General features: G+C 38.6%; 1 protein-coding gene across 1 annotated transcript; it reads right to left on the reverse strand.

Moving 5' to 3' along the window:
- Positions 1-1,718: 1,718 nt before the first annotated feature.
- On the reverse strand, positions 1,719-24,308 carry LOC126997943 (intraflagellar transport protein 52 homolog). The gene is made up of 11 exons (XM_050859198.1): positions 23,952-24,308; positions 23,181-23,314; positions 21,103-21,320; positions 19,507-19,648; positions 18,308-18,410; positions 14,865-15,044; positions 14,316-14,429; positions 13,407-13,535; positions 12,019-12,114; positions 9,420-9,578; positions 1,719-8,430 (listed from the first exon to the last, which is right to left on the reverse strand). Exons 1-11 carry the CDS (start codon positions 23,964-23,966, stop codon positions 8,383-8,385), a joined length of 1,338 nt encoding a protein of 445 aa, XP_050715155.1. The 5' UTR covers positions 23,967-24,308; the 3' UTR covers positions 1,719-8,382.
- Positions 24,309-24,683: the final 375 nt, after the last annotated feature.

Here is a 24,683-nt window from a genome sequence, read left to right on the forward strand (position 1 = left end):
AATTTGAGGGAAAAGGAAGAAAGTAAAGAAGGAGAGAGAGAGAGAGAGAGAGAGAGAGAGAGAGAGAGAGAGAGAGAGAGAGAGAGAGAGAGAGAGAGAGAGAGAGAGAATGTGAGGAAAGGGAGAAAAATTAGAAAAGGACGCAGAAAACTTGAGGGAAAAGGGAGAAAGTAAAGAAGGAGAGAGAGAGAGAGAGAGAGAGAGAGAGAGAGAGAGAGAGAGAGAGAGAGAGAGAGAGAGAGAGAGAGAATTACATAATTGTTGTACACGAGGAGGAAGAGAGCGAAAAGGAGGAGAAGAATATGTAAAGTAATTAAATACAACGAAGATATTACATTAGGTTGAGAGAGAGAGAGAGAGAGAGAGAGAGAGAGAGAGAGAGAGAGAGAGAGAGAGAGAGAGAGAGAGAGAGAGAGCAATAACTTAAAACCCTAATACAATAACTTAACGATATATCCCTGCTTGACACACACATCCATCACCTCCTTCAATAATGCGTAAGTCATCCATCTGTGAGGAAGAGCAAGGCAGGGACAGATATTCATTTATGTGGATCAGACTTCATGCACTCTGTAACTCTTCCGTCCGTGAGGAAACGGAAGGAAAGAGAACGGAAGAAAAAGAAGAAAACGGAAGGGAAAGGGAAGAGGGAGGGATGGAAGGGAGGGGAATGGTAGGGAAGGAAGAGGCAAGATGATTTAATATTCTTTTATATGTACGTACTGTCAAACCTCATGAAAATCTGATACCCATCCCTCTGTGAGAATTCCTTTTTTTGTGTGTGTTTATCTGATGAAGAATCCTGTTGCTGTTGTTTTTCTTTTTTGCGTTGATCAGATTGCACTGGGAGAAAGGTAAAGATAAAATGGAGTAATCTGGTCAACGGAGTAAAAAAAAAAGTAAAAACAGGATGCTTCGTTTGATTGATTGATTGATTGATAGTTTATTGTTGGTTGATAACACAAAAGAACAAGGGAGGAGGGGACACCAGCACTGCCATGTCCGAAAGTGTTTATTTGTACCAAGAAATATATCAATGTACGCCTTCAAGAGCTGAGTATATACGTCAACATCTCCTCAACTTAATCAATAATCTTATGTTTTGATTCCTCCTGTCGTCCTATTGTGAGAGAAGTGTTTGAGGGCTCTTTTGTTAACTGTTTGCCTGCCTCCTTTATTGTAAAAAAAAAATATGAAAATGAACAGAATGAAGGGAAGGGAAACTGAGAGATAGAAAGGAAAAGGAAAGAGAAGAGAAAGGGATGGAAGGGAAGAAAAGAGAAGGGAGCTGAAGGAAAAGGGAAGAAAGAGGAATAGAAGGCGAAGATAAATGAGAGAAAGTAAGGAATAAAAAGAGGAAAGGAAGGAAAGAGAACAGAAGGAAAATAAGACAAAGGAAATAAAAGGGAGGGGAAGAGAAGGGATGGAAGGGAAGCGAAAGGAAGAGAAAGGGGGCGTGTCATAAGGAAGGGAGGGGAAGAAAAAGGATGTGAAGGCGAAGATAAAGGAAAGGAAAGAAAATAACGGAAGAATAAGGAAAGGAAGGGAAAGAAATGTAAAGGAAAGCTAGCAAAGGAAAAGATAAAGAGTAAAAGGAAAGGAAAATAACGGAAGAAAAAGGAGGGAAAAGAAAAAAGGTTTATCAAATATTTCTCATTTTGTTTTGATTGCTGAAAAATAATTAATAACATGAAAGGCATAAAAAAAAATTCCTTACACTTGTTTGATAAATGTATTTTTGGTAAACAGTGATTCATTGAGTACAGGTTTAGTGTGCTTTTTTTTCAAGTCATACACCCATCATTGTACATTTTAAAGAGCCAAGGAGACATCACACACCCCTAATTAATCCCCTAACTCTTTCTTTCTTTAACGCCTCCTTGTACACAGGCACTTTATAATATTTGTCTTTGTACATTATGTTGGCCCTTCTGTGGGTTTAACTTTTCTTATCTCTTTTAATTACTAAACTAGACTCCTTAATGAAGCTTCGATTCTAAGATTGATACATTATTTGTCTTATGCAATTATTTTTTTCTTATCTCTTTAATTACTGAGCTAGACTCTTTTGTTCCACTACCAAAGGTTGATATATCACTTCTGTCCTCCGGGTTTCTTAATTTGTTCTTGCTTCTTTGATTACTAAACTAGACTAAAGGTTGGTATAGATGTCCGTGTACAAAACTCACACTTGGTGCAATAGCGTGTAAGGTTATATATGAAGTACACAAACAGTATAGAATAAACACAGTATAGGAGTGCACATGATGATAGACCAGTCATCATTAGTGACACCAAGATCTAAAAACCATCATCTTCCCTCCCATTCTCATTTTCCATAATATAAGAAAAACTATAATCACCTTTCTTTTTCATTTCATTAATTACTTGCCATCTTCATAAATCTTACCTTCTTCTCTCTACTCTCATTCCTATAATTAGCTAAGATAAGGAGTGGCAATAATCCTTTAATCATATGGTAGTTTCCCATAATTTGTTAATATATAAAGTAACTTAAATCTTCCTCCATTGTGTTTGTTTTTCCTAGTTCACTCAGAAGAAACCATTTATGTACTGGGCTAAAATAATATCATTGCTTGACTAGAACCATCTCCAGTGTTACAGATCATCACCTCTCTTTGTTCTATTCCATAATTCATTAATGAAAAATAAATTATAAGTACACTCTAGCTCACCATTTGACTAGCGTGGTTGACTAGCATAATGACGCCATCACCAACATTACATCACATACTAACTATAATTCCTTGAGACAAATAAGTAAATAAACATGTGGATATTCAGTTAAAGTCCATTGGTCCAAGTAGGAGCAACACATTCAGAATTCAGACTATTAATTATGTTTGTATGTTCCAGTAATTACCTCTACTCCAGCTTTTAAAAGAGCAATTTTTCAGCTTACAATTTTCCGCCTTCACATATTCAGACGATTTGGATTTTCAGGCCAGTGGAAGGTAAATTAATGGATTTTTTACCTTATATATAAGTTAAATAAATAAAATAAGTAAAACATCATTAATTTCATCAAATACCCCATTTTTTTTATATAGCTAAGGTGAGAAAATAAATAAATAATAAGTATAAGTACAGAAGAAATACACACAGATCAATTAAAATATTATCATAAAGAGTAAAACCTAGATGAACATATGGTTTAACTAGAGAGTCATAGCACACCACTAATGACACTTTGGGGCGTATTATTAGACATTTTGGTGCCCAAGTTCACATATTTGACAAGGCTTTCATAATAGTTTGAGGCATTTCCAGGAATAGTTTTATGACCCTGGTGGTAGTCTGACCCTTCTCCTGTACCGTGAACCTAAAGAAACACTCATTAGAACCCGACTGACCCCTTCTTTAACCTACAGAAATAGTTGATGTGAGAAGCGAAAGTTTCTTATAATACCGTCCTTTCTCCTTCCCACTTAACCAACTGATCCCAATTTCTCTTTTCTCTCCTGCAGACCCCAAGGCAAAGAGTCCCACCTGTCACCACAACCTGCACAAACTCTACCTCCCAACATGCAGGTAAGAAAGCCATCAACTGTAGCCTCACCTTTGTTGAATAGAATAACTTAATCATCAATATCATCCTTTACTCAGTTTTAGAACCTTTAAAGTAACAGTACTATAGCTTGAAGCATGATTTCTGGTGTATATTCTTATCCTTTTCTCATCCTGCTAAATACCTGTTAATTTGCAAGAAAACATTTTAAGCTACTGTGTATGGAGTAAATAGTTTGTTAATGGGTAGTATTTTAGATATGATCATTGTTTCCTTTTGTGTCTTTCTACCCTTTTCTCCTGACTGCTGTATGTTTATGGAGTAAGAAGTATATGTATGGAGTCAATAGTGTTGATGGGTAGTCTTTATGATTTCATACTATTTTTTCTATCCCTACATACTTATTATATTCCTACTTCCTGGCAGCACTGTATATATTTAATTGTTGTATACATGATTTGAGTTAGGCTTATGTTATCCTGTCTCCACATCTACTTTTATCCACCTTCAAAGTCATGGGTGTCCCTTGGATACGCCACCTCTTTATCCAATTCATTCCAAACATCACCACTTTCATATGGAACACAAAACTTCTTGACATTATTACATCATCTAGTCTTCTCTAACTTGTATTCATGACCTCTTGCTCTCTCATTATCTGAAGTCAAATGATCCTCCCTGTCTGCCTTTTCTGGTCCCTTTACTGATTTAACCCGGTAGCTGCGGGGATCATGTTTCTTAAAGACCCCTCTAAGCGAATTAATGAGAAAAAATCATCACTCACGCAAACCATTTCATAATATATATCAACGCATTTGTGATCAGTTTATGCATCATCTATTTTGGGGGATTTATATCATGGCAAAAATTTGGCCCGTCGCTCCTACATGGTAAAGTCACAACTTAGGTCCGTCGTTGCTACCGGGTTAAACATCATTATTAGTCTTCTCTCTCTGCTCTCTTCCAACAGTATCAATTTCAAAATATCCCGTCTCTTCATATGACAGCTGTACCTAGTGTAAAAAGTAAGTAATTTGTTGATAGATATATTTTTGAGATTATACATACTTACTCCTATCTTTCCTGCTTGTTTTCTTCATGAATGCGAGAGGAAATAATTGAAAAAACTTACTTTGTGAAGTGCTAGATATAAATAGCGAACATACCACTTTAAGATTTCAGTATTATTTCCCATAGTTAGCAATAAATGGAATGTAATATAAGGATTTATGTTACTCATTTGTGTGTTTATAATATATGTTTTGATTTGTGCATTTATTATTGCTGAATATATCCACAAAACTATAATTTATCTATCTAAATATCTCAATCTCTGTCTATCTGCCTATCTATCTATCTATCCATGGTGACTGCATTATACGTATCAGTCAAGGATTTGTGTGAGATAAGTCAGGGTGGTACAAGCTTTTAAACAAACTATTTCAACATTTTCACAAAAGTCTGGTGTGCAGCATTCCTAACACACACACACACACACACACACACACACACACACACACACACACACACACACAGGCACACACAATGAAAATGAAATGTTATCCTGTCTCCACATCTACTTTTATCCTCCTTCAAAGTCGTGGGTGTTCCTTGAATACGCCACCTCTTTATCCAATTCATTCCAAACAAATTTCTTGACATTATTACATCATCTAGTCTTCTCTAACTTGTATTCATGACCTCTTGCTCTCTCATTACCTGTAATCAAAATGAAAAATAAAATGAAAAATAGAAATGAAGAAGAAAGGAAGAAATGGAATGAACTACTGGCAGAGACAAAAGTAAAAAATAATGCAAGATCTGAGGAAGAAAAAGAAACATTTTTTTGGAGAATTTTGGGGTATCGAATCAAAAAATGGTTCATAAGGGAGAAGAGAAAGGGGAGCGAAAACTAAGTAAGAAAGATACAGAGAGGGGAATAAGAATAATGTACACAAATGTAGATGGGTTGATCTCTAGTAAATTAGAGCTGCAAGATTATCTAAAAGAGAGGGATCCCATGATAGTTTGCCTAACTGAAACTAAACTAAAAGAAAACATCCAAATTGAGTTAGATGAAAGATACAATGTATGGAGGAAGGATAGAATGGGCAAAGGCGGAGGAGGAGTGGTGATAATGATAAAGAAAGAGTTATTAGTAAAATCAATAGAATATGGAGAAGGAAAAGCAGAAATAGTGAGTGTAAGCTTGGAAAGCAAGAATAGAGAAAGGATGACAATTGCAGTAACATATGTACCACCAAAAACTACATCATGGAGTAAAGAAGATTATGAAAACATGATTGATGACACCATACGGAGTTTGAGGAGATTACTTAAGGCAAACAAAGGAGTAATACTAGTTGGCGATTTCAATTGCAAAGAGGTTGACTGGGAGAGGTTTGAGAGCAATGGTAGTGATGTGGCATGGGGGAATAGATTCTTGAATTTAATGATGGAAAATTTGATGTTACAAAGGGTGAAGGAAAGCACTAAATATAGAAGAGACGACGAACCGGCAAGACTGGATTTGGTGTTGACAAGAGAAATTCACGTGAAGGATGAATTGAGGTGTGATTGCCCCCTGGGAAAAAGTGATCACGTGCTCATAGAGGTGGAAATGGAGGAGGGAGGAAGGGAACAAGATGAGACTTATAGAAGCGATAGATTAAACTATAGGAGAGCAGGGGTGGAAAACCTCAAGAAGTTTTTTGGTGAAATGGATTGGAAAGAGTTAATGAGTACAAGCGAAGTTCAAGGAAAGTATGATATTTTCATGAAGGCGTACAACACAGGTGTTATGAAGTTCATACCAAAATACAAACCGAGGGAGAGGGCTAAAAAGGACTGGTTTAATGCAAGATGTGCAAAGGCAAAAGAAAAGAGAGACAAAGCGTGGTCAAGATTAAAAAGAAACAAAAATCAAAGAAACAAAGAAGACTTTAAGGCAGCGAGAAATGAGTACGTGAAAGTGAGAAAGGAAGAAGAGAAACGATACGAAAAGGATATTGTGGAAAAGTGTAAAGAACAACCTAAACTATTTTATAGATTTATAAATGGAAAAATTAAATCAAGAGAAACAATTGAAAGACTGACTGAAGAGAATGTAGAGATCGAGGATCCCAAAGGCATGGCGGAATTGTTTAACAAAAAATTCCAGCAAGTGTTTACCAAAGAATCATTATTTAATGAATCACAAGAAAACAACTTAGATGTATATTTGGAAGAGGTCAAAATAGATAAAGAGGAGATAAAAAAACTATTGGGGGAATTGGAAGAAGGGAAAGCCATGGGACCGGATGGAGTTTCAGGTTTTATACTTAAAGAGTGCAGAAATGAGTTAGTCGGCCCGATATATGACATCATTAGGTGCTCAATAAAAACTGGCACAGTGCCTAGGGAGTGGAAGAGGGCAGAAGTGGTACCTATATACAAAAGTGGAAAAAAGGAAGAACCCCTAAATTACAGACCGGTGTCTCTGACCAGTGTAGTATGTAAAATATGTGAAAAATTTATAAAAGAACAATGGATGAGATTTCTAGAACATAATCTAATCACAAACAATCAATATGGGTTTAGGAAAGGTTGCTCATGTGTAACAAACTTGCTGAGCTTTTACTCAAGAGTGACGGACAAATTACAGGAAAGAGACGGATGGGTGGACTGCATTTACCTAGACTTAATGAAGGCATTTGACAAAGTTCCACATTCAAGACTGCCATGGAAACTAGAAAATAAAGGAGGATTGAGAGGGAAAATGAAGTGCTGGATGGAAAGCTACTTAAGAGGAAGAGAGATGAGAACCGTGGTTAAGGACACAAGATCGGAATGGAGAACGGTGGAAAGTGGAGTGCCCCAGGGGTCGGTTTTAGCACCAGTACTCTTCCTAGTCTATATTAATGATATGCCAGAGGAAATAAACAGCTACATGAGCCTGTTCGCAGATGATGCTAAACTGCAAAGACATATAAGAAACAGTGAAGACTGCAAGGAGCTGCAAGAAGACCTAAACAAGATTTGGAAATGGAGTCAGAAATGGGAGATGAAATTCAACGTGAAGAAATGTCATGTTATGGAAATGGGAAAAAGTGTAGAAAGACCAAAATGGACATATAAAATGGGAGATGGTGAAATATTAAAGAAAGTAAATGAAGAGAGAGACCTGGGAGTAATAATGTAAGATTATATGCAACCAGAAAGTCATATAAATCGGATCTTCGGTGATACATATAACATGGTGAGAAATATAGGTATAGCATTCCACTACATGGACAAAGAAATGATGAAAAAATTAATTACTACTATGATCAGACCTAAACTAGAATACGCAGAAACAGTGTGGTCTCCACATATGAAGAAACACATAAAAAAACTAGAAAGAATACAGAGGATGGCAACAAAAATGGTTCCAGAACTGGAGGGACTGACATATGAAGAGAGACTAAAGGAAATGGACTTACCAACACTAGAACAAAGAAGAGAAAGAGGAGACCTAATACAAATATATAGGCTATTGAGTAAAATGGAAGAAGTGGATGACAAGAAATTGCTACTAAGAGAAGAACCTTCCAGCAGGAATACTAGAGGACATAGTAAAAAGTTGAGGAAGGGAAGATGCTCAAGAGACATAAAGAAATATAGCTTCCCACAAAGAAACATAGAGGTCTGGAACAGACTAAGTGAAGAAATAGTATCGGCGAAGTGTGTGCAGAGCTTCAAGGAAAAGTTGGATAATTATAGATACGGAGACGGGACCACACGAGCGTAAGCCCAGGCCCTGTAAAATTACAACTAGGTAAATACACACACACACACACAGGTATGGATGGGGCAGCTATGTGTACTCTCTTCCTTTACACAACTTCCCCTTCCGCCTCTGATCTGCTAAAGGTATCGGGGTCCTGAGGGGAGGAAAATAAAGTGAGCTGAGTTATGAGTCCAAACTAAACTAAACTAAATCACTGACTAAACTAAAGTGACTAAATCTATCACATACTAAAGTAATACAACCTCAAAATCTATCACATACGAAAGTAATACAACCTCAAAATCTATCACATACTAAAGTAATACAACCTCAAAATCTATCACATACTAAAGTAATACAACCTCAAAATCTATCACATACTAAAGTAATACAACCTCAAAATCTATCACATACTAAAGTAATACAACCTCCAAATCTATCACATCTGAAAATACAACCTCAAAATCTATCACATACTAAAGTAATACAACCTCAAAATCTATCACATACTAAAGTAATACAACCTCAAAATCTATCACATACTAAAGTAATACAACCTCAAAATCTATCACATACTAAAGTAATACAACCTCAAAATCTATCACATACTAAACAAATGTATCCCTTAATCTATTAATTAACTTAAACAACATTACAAATCTATCATATACTAAACTAACATAACCCAAAATCTATCACATCCTAAATTGTTGTAACCCTAAATATTTGACATACTAAATAAAATCCCTTTCTTCACCCTGCTAAAGCCCTAACAATAACTTAAAACATAGATGCTTATGTTTGTTTGTTTGTTTCATTACCAACCTTATACTCATGCAAAAATAAACTTCACTACCAGAAAACGTAGAGGCAGCAGCTCTGACTTATACAATTTCTGGGTTGCCACGGTTACTTTCACTGTCATCTGTTATCAGTTTTACACATATGACCTGCCCAAGTCTACTTTTTGCTTGTTTTAACCGTCACTAGAATATCTTTAACCTTTGTCTGTTCCCTAAACCATGACACTCACTTCTTATATCTTCACATTATACTTGGCAATTTTCCCTCCATTCCTCTATACTCTTGCATACTCTTGACCTCCTACCTCATCTCAAAACAACTCTGAAGGACATCACTCACCTGGTTCAGCTTCTTGAACTCCACAAGCTGTGTGAAGATGTACTCCAGAGTGTGCTTGGCGTCCCTGGCGGTGGGCGGCAGCTTGGGCGTCACTCCCAGGATGTCGCCACACTCCCTCACGTAGTACTCCAGGTCTTCATCCTTGCACTTGTTGGTTACCTGCACCAGACAACACAGCATTAGGCAACACATAGGGATACTGATAGGTTCTTATATCACCCTGGCATTTGGTGGTTCTCTCTGTTAGTCAGTATTAGGCAACATAAGAGACTTGGCTAGGTTCTTATGTCCTCATCCTTGCATTTGTTTTCTATGACAGATGCTCAGTATTAGGAAACAGAAACATGGATAGGTATAAATACATACTTTTTTTTAAGTTAGAAATTATAGTAAATGTCCATTAATCAATATCTTTTTCTTTTATAATTGCCAACACCTTAGACATTGGACTTGTTCTATTCTTCTAGATAATAATTTTCTGTCTTCAAGAACCCAGATTTGTTTTTAAGAGGTACAATACAATTCTTGGTTGAATGAACTCAGCATACTAGATTTTCTGACTCCTGAAACTCAGATTAATGGACTTTTACTATATTTTACTACCTCCAGACCCTCACTCATGTCCTTAGTGGTCACCTGCACCAACAATGAAGCAGCTCAAAAGCATTGCAAGGATCTTCTTATCAGTTAGCTGTGTATGATTCCACTACACTCCACATCCTCATCTTAACATTCACTGGTAGTCTGCACCTCACACTTCGCAACACTATACACAGACACTTTATGGCAACTTTTGCTGTCCCCTTTACAGAAGCACCATGTCGCAAGATTTATTTTCCCATTCTTAGACCCTGGACTTGCCTCATCCCACAATAAAAAATATTGATGCACTTTAAACTACACGATTCCACTGCATGTTGTATGCAAACTTACAAATGCAGCTTCTATGCTATAACAATTCAAGGATTGCTAACGTATTTTATTTCCCAAGATAGCACTGCCTTTAATTGGGTCTCCACTTTGCCTTTAGAGAAAACTGGGTCACTGCTGCTGATGATTCCTCTTACATTCCTATTGGTGAGGCAAATATGAGGCAGGTCATCATTTACAAACTAACCTATTAACCTATTCAGTCCCTGAGTAATGATATCAGCCCCACATGGAAGCATCTCTGCATCTCTAATTGTTAAAATCAAACATTTTTTTGTTATAAAGTAGAGAAGTAAGGGTGGCAATTAATGTTTCACTAATTACTGTAATGACTGTCTGAGCTATGGAGCATCTGAATGGCAGGATTGCTAATGCTTTCCTGGGTCCTCTGTGGCAGCATAAATTTAATTACCTTCATCCCAAGACAAGACTTAATGAACAAGATCATTACTGTTTTGGCTACATGGTCCCCATTGAAGATTCAGGATGAAAAGTATTTGCTCTGATTATTCCATCCAGGTTTCCTGCTGAACAGACGGAACAGGAACAAGGAGAAGAAAATGTGGGACACAGAAAGAGGGCTTGAATGTCTTGTGCAGTGTGTTACTACTTCAATCCATTCCTCAGTATTGACAAAACGATAAAGTGAACTGGAGCTACCATCACCATCATCATCCTTTAACATTCTACAACAGGATATCAGGCATCTCACAAGCCTTTATACTCATTCCTGTCCTGTGCCTCTAGTTTCCAGTTTTTATGTAAATGTTCCATAAACACCACCTGCTGAATGGCCTCCCCTTGGGTCTTTTTTATCAGTTATTTCTCAGTCTATCACTCTTTTTGTCCATCTGTTGTCCTTTCTCTTTCATATGAGTCCTGACCACTGCCCTTTCCTACTTGGCCTTACTATGTCGTCTACTTTTGCCTGTTCTATTATCCATTTGTAGCCTTCCTTATCCATCAGAGTGATAACATATCCTAGGCCTCATCTGTGCCAGCTCTGACTATCATTGCATCATTTTCAAAGACTAGTGGAAGGGAATAAACTGTAAACATTCTGCCATCAGCATCTCAAGGACCATGAAGAAGGGAAACTTGGCACCATTTCTGAGGCCTAACCTGAACCTGAGCCAAACTACACTGTAATTCATTAAGAGGCTACGGGAAGGAAAAGAGCATCCCTGAGACTGTGTGAGAGAGAAACATTATTACCACCATCAGTTACTCCACTTCCCAGAGACATGTAGTGAGGAGTAACAAAAATGCTGTGTGATCGATCTCATGTGCTAACCCTTGACTGAGGATTTCCTACAAGAAGGCATCACTAAGCTACAGGAATGGAACAAAAAGTGGCTGTTACAATTCAATGGAGAAAAATGTCAAGTCCTGCACCTTGGAAGGGGAAATCCAGCATACCAGTACCACATGGGAAACACTCCACTATCCACCACAGAGGCAGAGAAAGACTTGGGACTATTATGTTACCAGACTACCAGTGAAAGCCAAATCCGTGGGTTAAAGAAAAAAATTGTTGAAAGAAGCTATAGAACTCAACCCCATGCACTGTAAAGCCTCCATCCCTTCCAGTCCCTTCTTTGACACACAGCAGAGTACAGACATGCATTCTTTATATCTCAAGGAGGCACCAGCTCTTCCCAAGCCTTACCTGTGCCAGCCTGGACTTCTCCGAGCTGAAGGCTTCGTCAAGGTCAAAGAGCTCCAGGGATGGGTGTGGCAGCTCCCGGAACGAAGGAGGGAACACCTGGAGGGGAGAGGGAGCATCTGTGACCCCAATGTGAATACTTGGAAAAATGAAGGTGAGACAAAGGCAGATGAAGGCTGTGGATATTTGGCCTGGCTTTTTGAGGATAAATACAAATATATAAGTCCCCATGTTACCAGCTGTTTTATGGATGTTTGGCCTGACTTGTCTGATAGTAAATACTGACAAGTGCAAATATTACTGTTCTTCCTTCATAGGCCTTTGAGATCAGTTCCAACAATATTTGAGGCTGTGCGGCAGAAAAACAAGCGCAGCGCCATCCAAAAAATTTTTTTTTTTGTAACAAACATTTATTTGACCCTTCCTTTATATGCGGAATGTCGGAATGTCGGTTTGTACAAAACTGCAGTGGGAGTCCTTCTCCAAATAAAAAACCCCCTACCTCAACTCGCGGTTGAAAAGAGATAAGAAAGCGCGCGAAAAAAAAAGAGCGTAATAGCATAGCATCACTGCAAGCGTGCAAACTTTTTTTTTCCGTGTGCAAACTTAGCATTTAACATTATATTTTTATTATTTATTTTTTTTTTTTATCCTTTTGTTTATGTCGGATATGTATATCATGATGATTAATATTGAAAATCATAAAAAATCATGGATCATGGATGTTTGAAATTTTTTAAATTTTTATTTTTTTTTTTTTATATTTTTTTTTTTTAATATCTACATACCTTTTATTCTTCATAACCTTCATTTTGGTCTTCTCCCTTAAAAAACCAATGAACAAAATAAAGTAAATGAATTTTAAACTTTTTAACTTTAATACTTTAATTTTATTTTATTTAAATTTTAAAAAAGACGCCTCTTTTTTTTTTTTTCATTTATTCACATGAACAGAGGCACACACATCCTTGTAAAAATAACAATATGTACACTAGAATGACCACTAACCTACCACATGCTCTGACCACTAGGCTATCATAGTTCATAAATAATAGTCAGCAGATTTATATGAAAAATTGGATGAATTAATATAGGAATGTGTGGGAAAGTGAGCATAAAAGGAAGAGTTTGAAAGAATGAGTGAGCAATTACCGTAAGAGGGAGGGTGTGAAAAAATTAATAACCAAATGAGCAAGTGAGTGCGTGAGAAGTAGAGTAGGAGTGATTAAATGTGTGTAGGAGTGAGTGAACGAGTGAACAACTGAGTGAATAAACGTGTGGGAGTGAGTGAGTAAATACATGGATGAGTGAGTAAATGAGTGAAGAATAATTGAAGAGTATAAGTGATAGAGGGGAGTAAGCATGATTGAATGCCTTGACCCTTCCCTCACCGCAGGCTGGAGGGGCGGCAGGGGTGTCTCAAACTGGGGCGTGATGAGGCGCAGTGGCTCATGCTTGACGTTCAGCTTGTTGTAGGACTCCAGGGCGGCCGGCACCAGCTGCATGTCCACGGAGGTGAGCTGTGAGGGGGAAATGTGAGGTGAAGTAAGGCTTATTTACTATATTTTTATGGTGAAGGAAGCAGCTCAAAGACATACACACACACACACACACAAAAAAAAAAAAGGCATTCTAATCGCTACTTCCAAAGATGAAAAATAATGTCTGAATGAAGTGTCAGATTCCAGTAGAGATCTTATGATACTTTCTTTTGCTATGTTCTTCATGGTTTTGGATCACACTCTCTATCCAAAGTTCTGACACTCTTGAGGGGATGGCCATGGCAGACATCTCCAGTATAAGAGTTCTGACACCATTCTTTCACTGCATTTCCCAAGGTATGAATAAGTTTAGGGTCTAGTATCTATCCAAAGTTTTGACAATCTTGAAGAAGTGGCCATAGCAGGAGAGTCACCAGTATAGTCTTTACACCATTCTTTCACTGTGTTGCCAAAGTTTGAATAGGTTTAGGGTCAATCTATCTAACTACACTTCTAACACCCTTGACATGAGAGTGGCAGAAGAGTCTCTTGTATATGAGTCCTTACACCATTCTTTCACTGTGCTCCCAAGGTTTGAATAGGTTTAGAGTTTATCTCGGTTCAAAACTAACACTCTTGAGGGTATGACCATTGCAGAAGAGTTTCCAGTATGAGTCTTAACAATATTCTTTGGCAGTGTTTCCATGGGCTGAATAGGTTTACAGTCTATCTATCCTAAGCCCTAACATTCTTGAGGAGGTGGCAATGGTAGGAGTCTATAGTACTGCTCATGGGAAATAAGCCCTCCTGCCAGTCTACCTGTGTGTGGAAGAGCTGCGTGTAGTCTGTCGGCACCTCATCTGACTCCTGCAGACACGTGCGCAGACCCTCGGCAAGGCAGGCCACGTCAGGGGTCATGTTGTAGTCCGAGATCTGGAGGAGGGGGACGGGCTTATACTTCAGGGTTTGGGTTTTCCATTTTTTTTTTCTTTTTTACTTTGTGGGGTGAAAAGTCTTTTTTTTTCCTTCATGGGGTGCAATGTCTTATTTTCATTCACAACCTTGTTTTTAAAATTATATTCACCACTAATTATCTACATTCCATTTTTCTTGAATGAGAACTAGTGAGATTGTCCTTCTTTATTTTGCTTTTTTCTCTGTGGATATTTTTATTCAAAAAGCAGTCATATTGGGAGTATTAGTAGTAGTACTAGTAACTGATGATAGTTGATTAGTCAGCACAAGAATTTTAGTATCAAAAGAATTTGTAGCAGGGGCATCTGTAAAAGCAGTAATAATAACAATGCTATTATTATTAGCAGTAGTTGTAATAGTAGAAGGTAGTAATAGTATAGGTAATATCAGCACCTCAGGATCATCAGCATCAATTTGGTTGAGCTTGAAGTCCTTGGCGGTCAGGAACTGGAATATGACGTCCCTGATCTTGCCGTTCTCCTCCTTTTCGAGGTACTGGTCGGTAAGCATGTGTACCGAGCCCAGCACCGCCACCCTGCCATGGCTCTGCGGGTGCTCATAGAAGGCACACACCTGCGGAGAAAGGGATCACCAATCAGTCTCTACTTGTTAGGAAAGGTTCCAGACACACCACTTGCATGCCTTAGTCTCAGCATTACTCTATTGGTGACACTCCTTTCTACAACTTGAACGCTTTTCATAGGGGAGTATTAACCCCTTGACTGTGGATTTCCTTCAAGAAGACATCACCAAGCTACAGGAATGGAACAAAAAGTGGCTGCTACAATTCAATGAAGAAAAATGTAAAGTTATGCACCTTGGGAAGGGATAACCAGCATACCAATACCATAAGGGAAACACTGCACTATCCACCACAGAGGCAGACAAAGACCTGGGAGTATATGTTGCCAGGCTACCAGTAAAAGCCAAATCCGTGCCAATCGCAGCAGATGGGTTAAATGGCGCGCACTGTATAGAGCATCAAGCCATGGAAGCAAAGAGCCAGAGTGAGGCAGTTTGAGCCCAAGTGCTGCAGCATGATGTCAGGAGGGCCATCTGTTCTTAAACCCCAAGCCACAACCCCAAAATAGCAACCCTATATAAACACAGGGAAAAGCTGTCAAGGCTAAGAGGAATCAAACACCTACCTAATTTGACAACACATATTTTGACTTCCATTTTCTTTTTGTTCAAGAGGCATTTTGTGTGTGGCAGCATTTTGTGGGCCATTTTTGTTTAGCAACATTTTGTGGGCCATTTTTGTTTGGCAGCATTTTGTGGGCCATTTTTGTTTGGCAGCATTTTGTGGGCCATTTTTGTTTGGCAGCATTTTGTGGGCCATTTTTGTTTGGCAGCATTTTGTGGGCCATTTTTGTTTGGCAGCATTTTGTGGGCCATTTTTGTTTGGCAGCATTTTGTGGGCCATTTTTGTTTAGCAGCATTTTGTGGGCCATTTTTGTTTGGCAGCATTTTGTGGGCCATTTTTGTTTAGCAGCATTTTGTGGGCCATTTTTGTTTAGCAGCATTTTGTGGGACAGTTTTGTTTAGCAGCATTTTGTGGGACATTTTGTTTAGCAGCATTTTATGGGCCATTTTGTTTAGCAGCATTTTGTGGGTCATTTTGTTTCGCATCATTTTGTGGGCCATTTTTGTTTAGCAGCATTTTGTGGGCCACTTTTGTTTAGCAGCATTTTGTGGGCCATTTTGTTTAGCAGCATTTTGTGGGCCATTTTTGTTTAGCAGCATTTTGTGGGCCATTTTTGTTTAGCAGCATTTTGTGGGCCACTTTTGTTTAGCAGCATTTTGTGGGCCACTTTTGTTTAGCAGCATTTTGTGGGCCATTTTTGTTTAGCAGCATTTTGTGGGCCACTTTTGTTTAGCAGCATTTTGTGGGCCACTTTTGTTTAGCAGCATTTTGTGGGCCATTTTTGTTTAGCAGCATTTTGTGGGTCACTTTTGTTTAGCAGCATTTTGTTGGTCATTTTTGTTTAGCAGCATTTTGTGGGCCACTTTTGTTTAGCAGCATTTTGTTGGTCATTTTTGTTTAGCAGCATTTTGTGGGTCACTTTTGTTTAGCAGCATTTTGTGGGTCACTTTTGTTTAGCAGCATTTTGTGGGTCACTTTTGTTTAGCAGCATTTTGTGGGTCACTTTTGTTTAGCAGCATTTTGTGGGTCACTTTTGTTTAGCAGCATTTTGTGGGCCATTCTTGTTTAGCAGCATTTTATGGGCCATTTTGTTTAGCAGCATTTTGTGGGTCACTTTTGTTTAGCAGCATTTTGTGGGTCACTTTTGTTTAGCAGCATTTTGTGGGTCACTTTTGTTTAGCAGCATTTTGTTGGTCATTTTTGTTTAGCAGCATTTTGTTGGTCATTTTAGTTTAGCAGCATTTTGTTGGTCATTTTTGTTTAGCAGCATTTTGTTGGTCATTTTTGTTTAGCAGCATTTTGTGGGTCACTTTTGTTTAGCAGCATTTTGTGGGTCATTTTTGTTTAGCAGCATTTTGTGGGTCATTTTTGTTTAGCAGCATTTTGTGGGTCACTTTTGTTTAGCAGCATTTTATGGGTCACTCTTGTTTAGCAGCATTTTGTGGGCCACTTTTGTTTAGCAGCATTTTGTGGGCCATTCTTGTTTAGCAGCATTTTATGGGCCATTTTGTTTAGCAGCATTTTGTGGGCCATTTTGTTTAGCAGCATTTTATGGGCCATTTTGTTTAGCAGCATTTTGTGGGCCATTTTGTTTAGCAGCATTTTGTGGGCCATTTTGTTTAGAAGCATTTTGTGGGCCATTTTTGTTTTGTTTTGTTTTGTTAGAGTAACATTTTGCAGGCCCCTTATTTTGTTTGTTTTGGTGGAGCAGCATTTTGAAGGCCTTTCTTTCCTGTTTTGCTGTATCCTTGGCTGCCTTCTATATATAAAAAAAAAAATCATTCTATTCAATATTTAGCATCCTCTCTCTCTAGGTTTAGTATCCTGATTTCATTCTGATCCGTGGCTGTAATGTGACATCTTTAACCTGCCTCCAATCTTTTATACAAGACTAACCTCTATTTTTATATATTTTGCACTTAGTTTAGTTAGTTTGGGGTGAGATTTGCACTTGGGCTAGTAAGTTTGGAGCCGATTTTCTTTTCACTTTAGTTCTATTCTTTTGAAGGTGTAAGAGGAAACCTGGACATTGTTTTGTGTCTCCATATTTGAGTTTGTTCGTTTGGAGTGGGTTTTGTTTCCATCTGAGTTGCAGAGTTATGTTATTTTAAAGGTGAGACTGAACCTGGCTACTGCTTTCTACCTTTATATTTGTGTTAGCTTGGAGTGGATTTTGTTTCTGAGTTGAAGAGTTTTATTCTTTTAAAGGTGAGAGGAAACCTAGGTATTGTATTTTATCTTTATATTTTATATCTTTATTTTTATGCATACCTATGATATTTCCTTTAGATTACTTTTTCTCAGCAGGTAATAGTGTATTTGTATTTCTACCACCACTGTTAGGAACATATATTTATAAGTTAAGAATTCACAAACCCAAACAAGAAACTAATCTATATACTACAACAAGGCAAATACATCACTTTATATTACAACTTATGGCCACTTCCTCAATCCAACACAGTGTTATTGTAAGTGACCAAACCAAACTGTACTCTCCATAAAGGTTAGATTTTATACTCAACATCTGATACTAAAGAGGTTGCCAGCATCAAAGCTCCCTCCAATTTCATAGCTCCTATATAAACACAAACACTACCGAAGGAATTTTTGAAGTTGGTTGGGGAGCTTATAAATCTGCCGTGTTGGACTGCGGAACTGGTACTTAGGGAAACACACGATCACACACCGGTCTGTTAAGGGGGAAGGAGATGCTGCCGGTGGAGAGGACAGCCACAGCAGGTTTTGCCACGTTGAGGGTACAGCCAAAGGGGTACACGAAGGACATGGACCTGTGAAGAGCAGCCGAGGTGAGAGAGATGGCAACAGCAGCTTAGGTAAAAATAAATAGGAACATGAAGTGGTTAGGGTGAGAAATGGGTGTATAAAATGTGGGTAGGGTCAGAAACAGGTAAAGAGCATCCAGGGTGAGAAAGATATGGCAACAGTGGCTGATGAAAAACAAAATAGGAACGTGAAGTAGTTAGGGTGAGAAATAGTTGTATAAAGTGTGGGTAGGATAAAAAACAAATAAAGAGCAGCCAGGGTGAGAAAGATATGGCAAAGGTAGGTTACATAAAACAAAACAGAGGAATGTGAAGTGACTAGGGTGAGAAATAGTTGTATGAAGTGTGGGTAGGATAAAAAAAAGGTAAAGAGCAGCCAGGGTGAGAAAGATATGGCAAAGGTAGGTTACATAAAACAAAACAGAGGAATGTGAAGTGATTAGGGTGAGAAATAAGTGTATAAATAGTGGGTAGGGCCAGAAACAGGAGTGAACAGTGGTTAGAGAGAGAAATGTGAATGTGAAGTGTGAATAGAGTGAGGAACATGCCCTGAAGAGAGAGACAAGGGTGAAAAAAGATGTGTAACTATAGCCAAGGCATAAAAAAAGAAATGTGAAGTGATTAGAGTAAAAATAAAAACAATGTGAACAGTGACCCACGTAAAGAATATCTAATGAATTAAGGGTGAGGGAAAGGAAAGGGTAGCGGGGTTGTGAGGGAGAGGGTGAAGGGTTAAAGGAGAGAGGAAGAGAGAGAGTGAGAGAGAAGGGAACAGTTAAGGGTGAGAGAAATGAAGCCACAAAGTAAGAGTTAAAGTTGACAGACAGACTGGAAGGAAAAAATTCAGGATACATAATGGAATGGAACTTAAGGGAGAAAAAGGGAAACAAACCAGAAGAGGCAGAGAAAGAGTGAACAAAAGAAAAGAAAGGACAGAGCTAAGAAGAGAAGATTAGGAATTATATAAGGAAAATAAGAATAATTAGTCCGAGGAAAGATTCAAGCCCACACAGAGAAAAGAACAGTGAAAATGTAATAAAAAAAATAGCTGAAAGAAGGAGATAAGAGAAAGAAAGGGGCAGGAAGATGAGGACTAACTAACCTATTTGAGCGAGTGTCATCCAGGATAATACTTGGAATGTTCTTGCCCGAGGCCTCGAGAATGGCTCTGTTCAGGATGCCGTTAGTGATGAGACATTCCTTGGGGTGGAAGTAGCGGTAGTAGCAAGTCCGCACCACAGAGTCTGCCAAGCATAAGGGGCAGTGAGGGAAAATTATCTTGGTTTAACTTGTCTGCTAAAAATAATATCTTGCCCTAATTTACCTGCTGAAAAAAATGATCTTGCCCTAGCTTGTCTACTAAAAAAATATCTTGCCTAGACTTACCTGCTAAAAAATTATGATGACCTAACTTGTCTGATGAGAAAATGATCTTGTTCTAACTTGTCTGATGAGAAAATGATCTTGCCCTAACTTACCTGCTGAGAAAATGATCTTGCCCTACTTACCTGCTGAGAAAATGATCTTGCCCTACTTACCTGCTGAGAAAATGATCTTGCCCTACTTACCTGCTGAGAAAATGATCTTGTCCTAACTTGTCTGATGAGAAAATGGTCTTGTCCTAATTTGTCTGATGAGAAAATGATCTTGTTCTAACTTGTCTGATGAGAAAATGAACTTGTCCTAACTTGTCTGATGAGAAAATGATCTTGTCCTAACTTGTCTGATGAGAAAATGATCTTGCCCTAACTTGTCTGATGAGAAAATGATCTTGTCCTAACTTGTCTGATGAGAAAATGATCTTGTCCTAATTTGTCTGATGAGAAAATGATCTTGCCCTAACTTACCTGCTGAAAAAATGATCTTGCCCTAACTTACCTGCTGAAAAAATGATCTTGCCCTAACTTACCTGCTGAAAAAATGATCTTGCCCTAACTTACCTGCTGAAAAAATGATCTTGCCCTAATTTGTCTGATGAGAAAATGATCTTGCCCTAATTTGTCTGATGAGAAAATGATCTTGTCCTAATCTGCCTGATGAAAAAATTATCTTGTCTTGTCTGCTGAAAAATGGATCTTAACCTAACTTGTCTGCTGAAAAATTAATAATCTTACCATAACTTGTCTGAAGAAGAAGGATTATCTTGACCTACCTTGTCTATTGAAAATTACTTTTTTTTTTTTTTTGGGGGGGGGGGATGAATGGATTCTTTCATTACACTGGAAAACTGCATATATATTCCCAGTTGTTGGAGGGATTAAAGTGTGTATGTTCTATTTCAGTAAAGAATGAAAATCTTACAAATCCTCTGATGATTGAGTGAATGAACAGTAAATTAATCGTTTAGAAATGCCGTCACTGTCAATCTTACATGATATCAAACAGTAAAGAATGAAAGCTATGTTAATCCTCTCATGATTGGGTCAAGAAAGAGCAAATCAACTGTCTAAATATATCATCGTTGACCTTCTCAACTGATGGCAGAAAATGTCTCCCAAACATACCAGTTATCCATTCAGGAAGTAAATAGAAAACTGTGAATGTATTATAAGGATGCACTACCACTACTCATATTAAAAGGGATATACATAGTACATTGAGGAAACATGCAAATTACCATTAACTGTGTCAGATTTAAAACATTCAGATAGCTTATATATATCAGAGCAACACATTACACACACACACACACACACACCATTATTGACAGCTATGCCATATTCCTCCAGTAGAAAATTGATGTTTGAGTTTGCCTTCTTTTCTCCGCCTTCCTCAGCCAGCACAAAGAGGCTCCGTCCCTCCTCCACATGGCGCCGCAGGATGGAGAACTGTCCCTCGGTGAGCCTCTGGCGGGGGCAGGCCAGCACCACCACCGCCGCCTGCCCCAGAATCTCCTTGTTCAGGTCATCACGATTACTGAGGTGAGGGAAGGTATAAGTTTTCATACACAGGCTGATTGTTAAAAGGGATGAATTTCATGTCATCTTTCTTTATGGAATGTGTACTGATAGTCAGATAAAGAGTAGAGTATGGTATGACAGCCAATTTGTACATGTCATTCCAGTCAGCTCCAAACACATTAAATCCTCCATGGTATTGATACAATCAAGGATGACCACTTCCTCCATCAGTACAACATAACCAGCAGGCATCAGAGGTTATCCCTTGAGGTTAGACAAATACAGATATAGAACTACTATGTAGAGAAACAAGCTTTTCAATGCAAGAATTATGAATGAATGAAGTAGTATCCCCCCCAAAATTGCCGTAAGCCGATGTCAACACAACAAATATGACCTGTATGAGGCTCTAAAACAGAGAAGAGGCACCCTCTGTAAGTCCTGACTCGATCCTATGCTTCTACTATATTCTGTTAACTCGAAGCGTGCATCTGGCTCCTAGCGGGGTTTTGTATCGATGCACGTGATAGGCTATCTGATCATAATCCTCGCTCACGGGCGCTGCTCATGATTGGCTGTCCAGTTGTGTGCTCAGTCACAGGCCTCTCTGGTGTTACGATTCTACATTATTTCCCATAGCTCACCTATTGTACAAGGTACGCTATTTTGGTAGAAAGTAAAGCATTTTGAACACGATGGTGTAAACAGAATACAGATAAAACTGTGATATAAGCGAAACACCAAACATTTTGCATTCCACGGCAGTGATTCTCGTCGCACACGGGACTGGCTGCTACTCATGCTACGGAGGACTGAATACATTCGTTGATTTCAGTAAATAATATAAATGGGAAGAAAGCAAGTAAACATGATATTATGTATTAACTGTGTGATACTATTAATGAAAATTAAGACAACTGAGTGTTGCAATAACCATATGAAATGATGAAATGAATAAAGGCTGCATATATTATGGAAGTCCTTGACAGATGAAACGGAGGAACTATTGGCGGCAGAATAAGACGACGTCTCTCCTAGACGTCAATTATACTCGCCATAATGTCTTTTACCGAGTTGTGGCAAATGTATTTATGTTCTACAATCATTACAGAGTCTTTTTCTTTCTACCAAAATAATGTAGGTGAGCTACAGAAAATAATATAGAAACATAACACCAGAGAGACCCATGACTGAGCACACAACTGGACACCCAATCACGAGCAGCGCCAATGAGCATGGATTATGATCAGATAGCCTACCATGTGCATCGATACAACACCCTGCTAGGAGCCAGATCCACTCTTCAAGTGAAAAGAGTATACCAAATCACTAGGTTATCACTTCTCAAATCATGAGAAAATCTATAAGCCTTGTAAAACTGAGCTGTGGTGTGAAAATTAACTACCGTAGTTAAAGTAACGTCCATCAATCTTAACTTTGGGAATAGTTTATTTTCATATCTCAGTTCAGTGTTCCATAACGTATTTTATACCTGGTTTGAGAATTATTTTGATTGGTCCACACAAGGTTTGGGAAACATAACAAATAGTTGTAGATAATAATGAAAGCAGTATAGTTGGTGGCATACACTACAGATGTGCATGGCCTTTGTGCTCATCACCGTCTCATTGACCCTCGAGCTTGTGGGGTGGGTTGAAACTAACTGCCTTAGGACATAGGGGAAGTGTAACATCCAGGTTAACACAGTTTACCTTCCTCAGGTAAACATTAATTGACTAGCCCTGTAGGGAAGAAGAGCTGGGTGGGCTGTGTGCTAATTGCTCTGGGCTAGGATCAAACCTGATCCTGCAGTTCCTTAGCAAGGCGTGTTAACCACTGCACCACAGAGGCACCATTGTAAATAATAATGACTTACCTAATAACCTTCCAATGTGTCTTGAGCTTTTTGTGCAGCGTCTTGAAGCCATCGCCAAGTCTGAAGAGCTCACCCTTGGACTCATCAAAGAGTATCACGCTGCTGTGCTCCCTCCCACCACCACCCTCGCCCTTCTGAAAATTAAAGGCATTCATATCATCCCACATCATTATAATTACTTATGACATAAAAGATAATCCCATTTTGTGAGGTGTAAATGGTTATTATTGTATTGCCAGGGAGGGATTACTGACAGGAGGTTAGCCTATTAATTTTGAGACATTGACTGTTTATATCAGGACAAAATATGATGCTTTTTTATAGTGGAGATAGTATTTTTTTCCGGAAATCACTAAATGATTGACTTTTCAATGCCCGTTGTGCACCTGCTGCTGCCCCGCTCCCACCTGTTACCACCGGCCCGCACAGTGGAACACCCGTGCTGCCGCCTTGTCCCATCCCGCGCTGCATATTTCCGTCAGCCCACACCACATGCCGAATAAATTTAAACTAATCTACCTAATGATAGGCTTTGCCCCCCTCGTCCCCACGGCCCCCCCAACGGGAGTGCTGCACCCCCCTCAACCCCTCCTTCTATTTTCTGAGTTATTTGTTAATGCACTGCATTCAGGGACCAAAAAAGTATTAACTTTGAAAGAGGTGACAACCCTCTCGTCAATATAATCCATGCCAGAAATTTAATTCTAAGAAAGTGTGGCATAGAAATCACTTGTTGGAAATCATTTTAGAGGAATTCGTCATTCTACTCACCGCTGTGGGCGTCATGGGGTCATCACAGAGGAAAGCCACACAAGGTCACTATAAGGTTTCTCTTCAGCAACACACTGCCGTTGTTCGGAAGTTTAATTATAGCTCTCTTCAGCAGATTCCTTGTCTTCGGTTCATCGTTGCTTCAGAGTGGATGCAGACCAACGTGAAGTACACTGATTATTGGGGTTATTTGTAATGATGTAGCAAATACACTTTTCCTTCTCACGTCACAGTCATATTTTCTTCCGGTCTGCTTTCTCTTATATAAATTGTGGTTTATGCCTTCAACCATCAACCAAAGATGTTAATATGGCTCACTGTGTCCTTTCCATTCCTTCCCTTCTTATTCGCCTCCTCGCCGCGGTTTGTTTGTTTACACGCGAGGAATGCGGAGGAACGCTAAACCCTCGGCGTTCTCAGGGTGACGAGGTGCCAGCTACTCGATTCTCAGAATTCAATCTATTACTCCATCATAACTAAATAAATAACATGATGTATTCTTGCAGGTGTATTTCCTTGAGTGATTGTTGGCCCTTACTACCACAATTTCTTTTGAGTTTCAGGTATGTCAGATAGTCTTTATGATATGTAGTAATTTCAAAGTTTTATTTCCTTTAGTGTATTTGTATTAATTCATTCTACGGTGCTACAAATCTATCCAGCCTACATTTTACCAAAGCTAGCTTATTTACAGGTTTTCAGGTTTCATATATACCAGACAGCATTAGTGAT

This window comes from Eriocheir sinensis, chromosome 13, assembly GCF_024679095.1.
Source record: "Eriocheir sinensis breed Jianghai 21 chromosome 13, ASM2467909v1, whole genome shotgun sequence".
NCBI lineage: Eukaryota > Metazoa > Arthropoda > Malacostraca > Decapoda > Varunidae > Eriocheir > Eriocheir sinensis.